The following is an 8,480-nucleotide window of genomic DNA, read 5'->3' on the forward strand; positions in this document are numbered from 1 at the left end:
ATCATTTTTTGGCTGGATGTGCATTGCTATCCCTGGGGGGGGGAGGGGGGGGCGGAATCTGAAGAAGGTCGTGTCTCTGGACAGCCTAAAGTAGTACAGATACTTCCCTTGATACAGCAATCAAAGAGGGATAATACACAGGAAAAAAAAAAATTCCTGAAAAATATGATGAGAACGTTAAGTGAAAATATTATAAAATATGTGAAAATACTGTGCACTTTCCAGGTTCCCAAATCTGTCCCTACAGTTATCCAACAACAACAGGCATACACAGATATAAAAGCAGAAGACTGAAGGACACGAAAAAATGCGTTGAATAAATCCCCCTTCTCATAATCATAAGAAAATGTATTGCATTTCAAATTGGATTTTTCTTTATCTTTTTTGAGGGTGACGGGTGGCAAAGGGCAGACCAGTAGGTTTCCGAACATAAAAGCCTAAGAATCCCAATGAGAGAGAACGGAGGCTGTGGAAGCAATCAAAGCCACAGGAAGTGTCTTTTGTTAGGAAAAGTCTGAAATAACTGTTTAGCCAGGCATTCTCTTCTGTGAGCCTTCAGGGCAAATCTTAAACAGAATGGGTCAGTTTGCCTTGTAGTTAGGATTCTTGGCTTTGCAAGCCTGTGGTACTAAGAAACAAAAGAAGGTATCACTGCAAAGTCTCATATTTGTTGCCTTAATTCAACAAAAAGCCATCCAGTGTGCCAAAAATGCCACTGTGTTTATAATAATCTTAATGCTCTCACACCAAAACGAACTATCAAGACAAGAATTAGGCGGTCTTTCTTCTGATGAAAACAATTTGCAATGCGAAAACATACCTACCACGTTAAACACAGAAGAGAGGGTGGAGGAACAAAGACTATACATTCAAATCTTTGTTTCACCTCATTTTTTTTCTGCTAAAACATTGAAACAAAAGTGTGATGTGTAAAACATAGCTATTTCCCTTCGTTATTTTCAAGGACAATGGACAGATATCATCCCATCCAGAGAAACAAGTACTTCATTTGCCATTTCTCAGTTTAATTAAACTCTGTCTTTCTTACATACCATTTGTCACTGTTCGGGCCAGTAAACCCTGAGGAGGACAAGTAAATATTTGCCTCCATGTTCTTGCAGGTATTGAAGACCCTGCTGTCGGTTCCGGAGGTTGCTGAGCACAATGATTCAAGAGAGCAGTTTCTTCTGTTTGTGTATTCCCATCAGTACCTTTGGCATCTACTGTTGGTCCCTCCTGAATGAAAACAATGAGACTCTCTCAGAAGTGGCGCTGTACACTTTTGAAGCGGTGTACAAGACTTAAAACCAGCTGTGATGCACTAGATCCACACTGTCTACTGATGACTACATTAACTACACAGTCGCTGTAGGAACGGTCCAGCTTTGTAGTATATTTGGGATTTTTGGTTATGTGTTTGTTTTTGCATGGCACGAAGAACTGCATGTGAGAGGCTGCGGGACATTTGCCTTTTTATCTGCAACTGACAGGACTCCTGTCCCAATATGAATAGCACCTGTTCAGCATCAATACCAGCATCTTTGATGAAGAAACAATATTAACAGGCCAGGTTCAGCTTGTCTTGTATACGAGCTAAATATTTATCAATATTTTCTACAGTTTGATAGTGTTCTGCTTCCAGACTGGATTCCGCAATACAGTTAATGATTAGCATCATTCCAGTGAGACAGCGTCTTTAATACAACTCCTAAATAACTTCTGTTGCAAAGCCTTGAACCAAAATAACAAAACCTACTTGTGATTAGACAAAGATGAAAAAACCAGAACAGCTGGCCAGTGCAAGCATTACTCACATGATCCATTGCTGGAAGGCTCAAGCTGGTAAGTCAAGGCAGAGATGGAGAAATACCACCCCGGGAGTTATTTCCTTGAAGAATGGTTCCTTGAAGCTGTTCTTTTATACTGATTCATTTACTTATCCATATTCATAGCCAAAGCACTTTTTGACCATTTTTGGATATGTGTCTCACTTCATTTTAGGGTCCTTATTTTTGACAAGTTAATCATCTACCTTCCTTTATGATTATTCACCTTCATGTCAGCTCATTATCATAGCATGGACATGGAATTCTTGCCTATACTGTGGTTTGGCCCTCCTCCAGTAATAGTTCCACATTTCCCATTATTTTTCCGTCTCATCTCTCTCTCTCTTTCTCTCTCTCTCTCTATATATCTCCTTTACTCAGAGTCACAGTTGGAACACAAATCTTGTGAGCTTTCAGCATGGAGTTATTTGGTTATCGACCCTGTGATTCTGTGACCACCAGCTACCCATGTGTAGATATGCCATATGGTACTTATCTTTACAGTCAATATTATATGGTTATTCTAAAGTGCCTTTTATATTAAGAATTTTATTCTCACTTGCATTTACTGCAAGTCTTTTTAAAGCCATGGAAGTCAACACTAGAAATATGCACATGGAAGTTTAAAACTGTGGGTTTTTTTATTTTTGTTAAATAAAAAAAAGGAAGAGATGCATGAACAACTTTCAGCAAGTGGACGGATAGGCACAATTTGAAAGCAAAGAAGCAATCTTAAGTCCATTTAATTCTCTTCCATAGCTGATTGTAAAACTTACGCCGATGCATTTTCCACTTCAAGCTGAAATTGCAACCACTGATTTCCAGCAATCCAACGTACCACAGACTTTTAAAAACTGAACATTTTTTAATTCTAAGAAATTCTTACTGAGGATATTTCTCTTTGTATTCCCTTCAGATGTAGGGATTTTAACAGATGTAGGAAGAAAAAAGAAAGGAAAAGGAAGGTTCCTCTGACTAAAACTATGCTTTGAGATCCTAATTAATTACCTCGCTTTTCTCATGCATGGGAATCATGCCATTTCTCTCACGTACTGATGGCTCAGAATCTTCATTATAATTTACAATATCCTCCTTTACCATTGTTGCAAACCTAAAGAAAGCAATAAAGGTAGAAAAGTTAGAGAGAAGCAAATAATATTATTTTCCTGATGCAAGACTTCGCAGTGATGTTTATTTCCTTCCCCATAGACGAGGTGAAAAAACTCTCACAGCCCAATTTGGAAGTAAATGGTTTTTGCGCACCTGTGTATGCTGTACAAAAGATAGAAACTAACAGAACAGTATTAAGCTTACAAAGTCAAGTGCTAAAAAAAAAAAAAAGAAGTTAAAAAAAATTCTGAGTTTTAGAATCACGGTGATCTGTGCTAACCTGTTATTTCCTCCTTAAAAGTATAGCTGTAATATATCTATTTCTATTTGTGCCTCCTATCAGCACAAGATAAAGGTTATTTGCTGTCAACACTTACCAGGACCATTAGTTCTGAAAGTGTCACAGGGCCTGTGTGCATGGCAGTGCAAGTGACCATTTCATAAAGCTAAGAACACCAACAGAAACACTATAGTTTCTGAAGCATACAATCTTTGATGAAGAAACAATATTAACAGGCCAGGTTCAGCTTGTCTTGTATACGAGCTAAATATTTATCAATATTTTCTACAGTTTGATAGTGTTCTGCTTCCAGACTGGATTCCGCAATACAGTTAATGATTAGCATCATTCCAGTGAGACAGCGTCTTTAATACAACTCCTAAATAACTTCTGTTGCAAAGCCTTGAACCAAAATAACAAAACCTACTTGTGATTAGACAAAGATGAAAAAACCAGAACAGCTGGCCAGTGCAAGCATTACTCACATGATCCATTGCTGGAAGGCTCAAGCTGGTAAGTCAAGGCAGAGATGGAGAAATACCACCCCGGGAGTTATTTCCTTGAAGAATGGTTCCTTGAAGCTGTTCTTTTATACTGATTCATTTACTTATCCATATTCATAGCCAAAGCACTTTTTGACCATTTTTGGATATGTGTCTCACTTCATTTTAGGGTCCTTATTTTTGACAAGTTAATCATCTACCTTCCTTTATGATTATTCACCTTCATGTCAGCTCATTATCATAGCATGGACATGGAATTCTTGCCTATACTGTGGTTTGGCCCTCCTCCAGTAATAGTTCCACATTTCCCATTATTTTTCCGTCTCATCTCTCTCTCTCTTTCTCTCTCTCTCTCTATATATCTCCTTTACTCAGAGTCACAGTTGGAACACAAATCTTGTGAGCTTTCAGCATGGAGTTATTTGGTTATCGACCCTGTGATTCTGTGACCACCAGCTACCCATGTGTAGATATGCCATATGGTACTTATCTTTACAGTCAATATTATATGGTTATTCTAAAGTGCCTTTTATATTAAGAATTTTATTCTCACTTGCATTTACTGCAAGTCTTTTTAAAGCCATGGAAGTCAACACTAGAAATATGCACATGGAAGTTTAAAACTGTGGGTTTTTTTATTTTTGTTAAATAAAAAAAAGGAAGAGATGCATGAACAACTTTCAGCAAGTGGACGGATAGGCACAATTTGAAAGCAAAGAAGCAATCTTAAGTCCATTTAATTCTCTTCCATAGCTGATTGTAAAACTTACGCCGATGCATTTTCCACTTCAAGCTGAAATTGCAACCACTGATTTCCAGCAATCCAACGTACCACAGACTTTTAAAAACTGAACATTTTTTAATTCTAAGAAATTCTTACTGAGGATATTTCTCTTTGTATTCCCTTCAGATGTAGGGATTTTAACAGATGTAGGAAGAAAAAAGAAAGGAAAAGGAAGGTTCCTCTGACTAAAACTATGCTTTGAGATCCTAATTAATTACCTCGCTTTTCTCATGCATGGGAATCATGCCATTTCTCTCACGTACTGATGGCTCAGAATCTTCATTATAATTTACAATATCCTCCTTTACCATTGTTGCAAACCTAAAGAAAGCAATAAAGGTAGAAAAGTTAGAGAGAAGCAAATAATATTATTTTCCTGATGCAAGACTTCGCAGTGATGTTTATTTCCTTCCCCATAGACGAGGTGAAAAAACTCTCACAGCCCAATTTGGAAGTAAATGGTTTTTGCGCACCTGTGTATGCTGTACAAAAGATAGAAACTAACAGAACAGTATTAAGCTTACAAAGTCAAGTGCTAAAAAAAAAAAAAAGAAGTTAAAAAAAATTCTGAGTTTTAGAATCACGGTGATCTGTGCTAACCTGTTATTTCCTCCTTAAAAGTATAGCTGTAATATATCTATTTCTATTTGTGCCTCCTATCAGCACAAGATAAAGGTTATTTGCTGTCAACACTTACCAGGACCATTAGTTCTGAAAGTGTCACAGGGCCTGTGTGCATGGCAGTGCAAGTGACCATTTCATAAAGCTAAGAACACCAACAGAAACACTATAGTTTCTGAAGCATACACACGAGGGGACACTTTTTCCCTAACTTAAACCTGACCAGATCCAGCTTGATTTTCAGGGAATTTTCAAGAACATGGTTCTGTTAGACGTCACTGTTCACAAACACATTGACTGAATATCTAAGAAACAGAAGATGCCTGTTTGAATAAAGGTCAGGACTACGCACAACTTGCACTCTATATTCAGGTGAGGCTGATAAAACATGGCTCTTTTTTACTGCTTATATCCCATGAAGATACTTCTCAGAGTGGGAAATAAGGTCCAAGTTGCTAGTGGGTAATTGTCATTGTATTTACTCAGTCTAACTGGTCCACTTCTTGTCTCATAGATACTAACAAGAGATATGGCAGTGTACTGTTCTATATGTCAGAGGGTTTTTTTGTACAAATATTTACTGTAGTTTCACAAGTCTAAGCCAGCAAGAGTCACACGCACATATCTGAAGACAAGGCTTGCTAGTGTTCTCTGTTACAGCAAAGGTGTGCATATATTCTCCACCAACTGCATTTCAGTGCTAACAGCATTTTCTTGAAGTCTTTTACATCGCTCTGGCCATATAAAACACCACTCAAGCTGAGCCAGAACTTTTGAGCCAAGAAATTCCTTCCTTGCTAAATTGCTGGAGGCAAGTCAGAGAGCTGATTCTCACAATTATCAAGCCTTCAGTTTATAATGATATATTTGATATTTGGGAACAACTGATGCCGTGAACAAAGACAGGGGCTATTGTAACACCTGGGTGGCTTTGTTTGATCTCTTCTGATATGAAACTGGCTTGAGACATGGCCAAGGCATAGAGGAAGAATACAGAGCCATAGGCAAACACTTTCAATGTGTTCTAAGGTAATAGCTTTGCTTTCTTTCCTTTTTAAGTGTAAAGTGTTAATTTACTCAAATTCCAGTACTGTCCTTTTATTACTACTTGTGGAACCAAATAGTTGCGGTCTCAAAGGTTTTTTTAATGAAATAAGTTATACTTTTGGGTTTTTTCATAGGACTGTTCATCCTTGCCTTGGGGCTGGGAATCCACAAATGCCAGTCTGCTAACTCGAACAGAAAGTATCAGCAACCTACCAGTGCCTCCCTCCTTCCCTTCACTGACCACTTCCCCAGCATATATGTACTTAATTTTGTAATTCTGAAAGGGGTGCGTGTCGGTAAGGGACAAAGATATTGCTCTCCATCCAGCTTTGCATGGGCAACATCCCAGTTCTTGGGGTCATGTAGTTGTTGACGCGAAATACGTTAATACTTCTGAGAAACCCAAGCCCACCTCACAACAGCTTCAGCTCTTGTGTGCATTGTTCACAGTAGCATATAGAAAAGAAGAGATTGATTAAGCAGGAATGGTCTCAAGGTGTGAATGAGGAGTCTGACAGTGCTGTCCTTATCCGTTTTGTGACAGGTCTTCACGCTGTCAGGTTCTTGATACTGCTACTTTTGAGCAAAAGTAGCCAGTTGGATTAATGAGACCAAAATGAGTAGTTAGTTTACTCACACCAGGGTGGGGTTTTTTTGGGTTCGTGGTTTTTGTTTGGTTGGGGTTTTTTTTGTGGGTTTGTTTTGTTTTTTAAACTTCACCCCCTACACAAACAAAATCAGCGATTGAGAAATCACAGAGCAGAATTCATACCACAGGGTTAAGGCCTGTACCATGGAAACCAGCCAGTAACAGACTTATTTCAGTACCTCCCTGCGAAATATACTTTCCTTATTTTGAAACAAGAGAGGTTTTTATTAGATCCTCTCATTTGACTTGATGTTAATTGGTAGGGAGGAGGAAAGAGAGGGAGAGCCGACCTGAGGAGGCGACTGACAGGGCCAGCATGTGCGTGACTATTATTAGCTCTATTGCCCTGGTGACTGCCAGCGTTCTGCGTTGTGCGCTCAGTACAGAAAGGAATACAAATTTCACAAACACCGCTAGAGCAACTAACATTCAGAATGTAAAAAAAAGGGAAGGAAAAAAAAAAAAGACAACCCAAACCACGCATCATCATCCACAAAAAGACGTCAGTAAACCCTGATGCAACCTCCTCCCCCGCCCCCCCAGCAGCTTCCTGCCGGCAGAGCCAGCTAACAGTCCCCCATGTTACCGCTCCTGCCGCCTCCAGCCGCAGGGGACGGGAATGCAACGCGACGGAGGGGCAGAAAACTTACCTGGGGAATGGCAGGGGTCGGAGAGAAGGAACGGCGCCCTGTGCAGCCTCTCTCGCACGGCTCGTCCCTCAGCACGGAGATGCGGAGGTGTTAAACCACTCCCTGCAAGCAGCAACAGCTCTGTGCCAGCTCTGGCCCCTCCTCCCCTGCTGTCGCTGCTAGTGCCGCGGTCCCTCCTCCAAAGTCACAGCTTCGCTAGACCAGCAGCGAAAACCTCAGCCTGGAGCTTGGGAAGACCGAAAGGGCTTCCCGGGTGCCTTCCTACCTCTTGGCACCGCGAATAGGTCACCGCCGGGCAGGCGGCAGGACGGCGGGGGGGTGCGGGGGGCCCATTTCCGAGCTGTCAAACAGGTGTCAGGTTGGTTTGAGCAATGGAGCAGCCCTGAGCCCACGGCATCCAGGAGGACGAGAGATGAGAAGGAAGTAGGTTTGTGCGTCCCACGTAGCCAGCCCTCCACTTCCCACGTCGTTTCATTGTAACCTGTACCCATTAAAAAGGTTGCTTGCTACGCTGCCCTTCCCGTGGCTGTGGGAAGGGACACGGGGAAGCTACGCACAGTCCGCAGCCGGAGGTCAGGTGCAAAGAAAGGGAAAGGATCTCCGGATGATTCTGCTCTGGATGCGTGCAGAAGAATTGCATTAGGGCAGGCAGGAGAATTTAAAAAAAATTTGCATATTGGTGGCGTTCTCACCAAGGCATTTCTACTGCTTAAAGAAGAATCAAGTGTCCACCTCGTCTGTAAGCGCGCATAAGGGAATGAGGCAGAGCACCTCCCGCAACCCCGTTTTGCAAGCTACATTGGGTGCGTGTGAAAGCAGATTCAAATGCCACATGTTGCTACTTTGTTTCTAGTAGCAGTACACAGAATTAAGCTGACTACAAATCCTTGGGGAAAAAAGCACTGTTTTTTGGTAAGATTAAGTTTTCCAGAAGGACTCTGAATCAGGGAAGTCTCTTTCCCCCTCCCGCACAAGAGAAAAGTTTGACCTAGAATCTGAAAAGTCAAAAA

The 8,480-nt window shown here is 40.9% G+C and overlaps 1 protein-coding gene across 2 annotated transcripts in view; it reads right to left on the reverse strand.

The window, feature by feature from the left end:
- The window catches only part of SLC9B2 (solute carrier family 9 member B2), a 24,945-nt gene extending 17,301 nt beyond the window's left edge, over positions 1 to 7,644 (reverse strand). The window contains exons 1-3 of one of the 2 annotated variants that reach the window (XM_009273559.2): positions 7,471 to 7,644; positions 4,722 to 4,824; positions 1,053 to 1,236 (exon numbers count right to left, since the gene is read on the reverse strand). In XM_009273559.2, coding sequence (XP_009271834.1) covers positions 1,053 to 1,236; positions 4,722 to 4,814 — 277 coding nt within the window. In that variant the 5' untranslated portion in view covers positions 4,815 to 4,824; positions 7,471 to 7,644. Of the gene's footprint in view, positions 1 to 1,052; positions 1,237 to 2,834; positions 3,086 to 4,721; positions 4,825 to 7,470 lie in introns of those variants that run through there. The other variant, XM_009273558.1, reaches the window with a different exon arrangement.
- Positions 7,645 to 8,480: the final 836 nt, after the last annotated feature.

This window comes from Aptenodytes forsteri, unplaced genomic scaffold (genome assembly GCF_000699145.1).
Source record: "Aptenodytes forsteri isolate BGI_AS27 unplaced genomic scaffold, ASM69914v1 Scaffold93, whole genome shotgun sequence".
Taxonomy (NCBI): Eukaryota; Metazoa; Chordata; class Aves; order Sphenisciformes; family Spheniscidae; genus Aptenodytes; species Aptenodytes forsteri.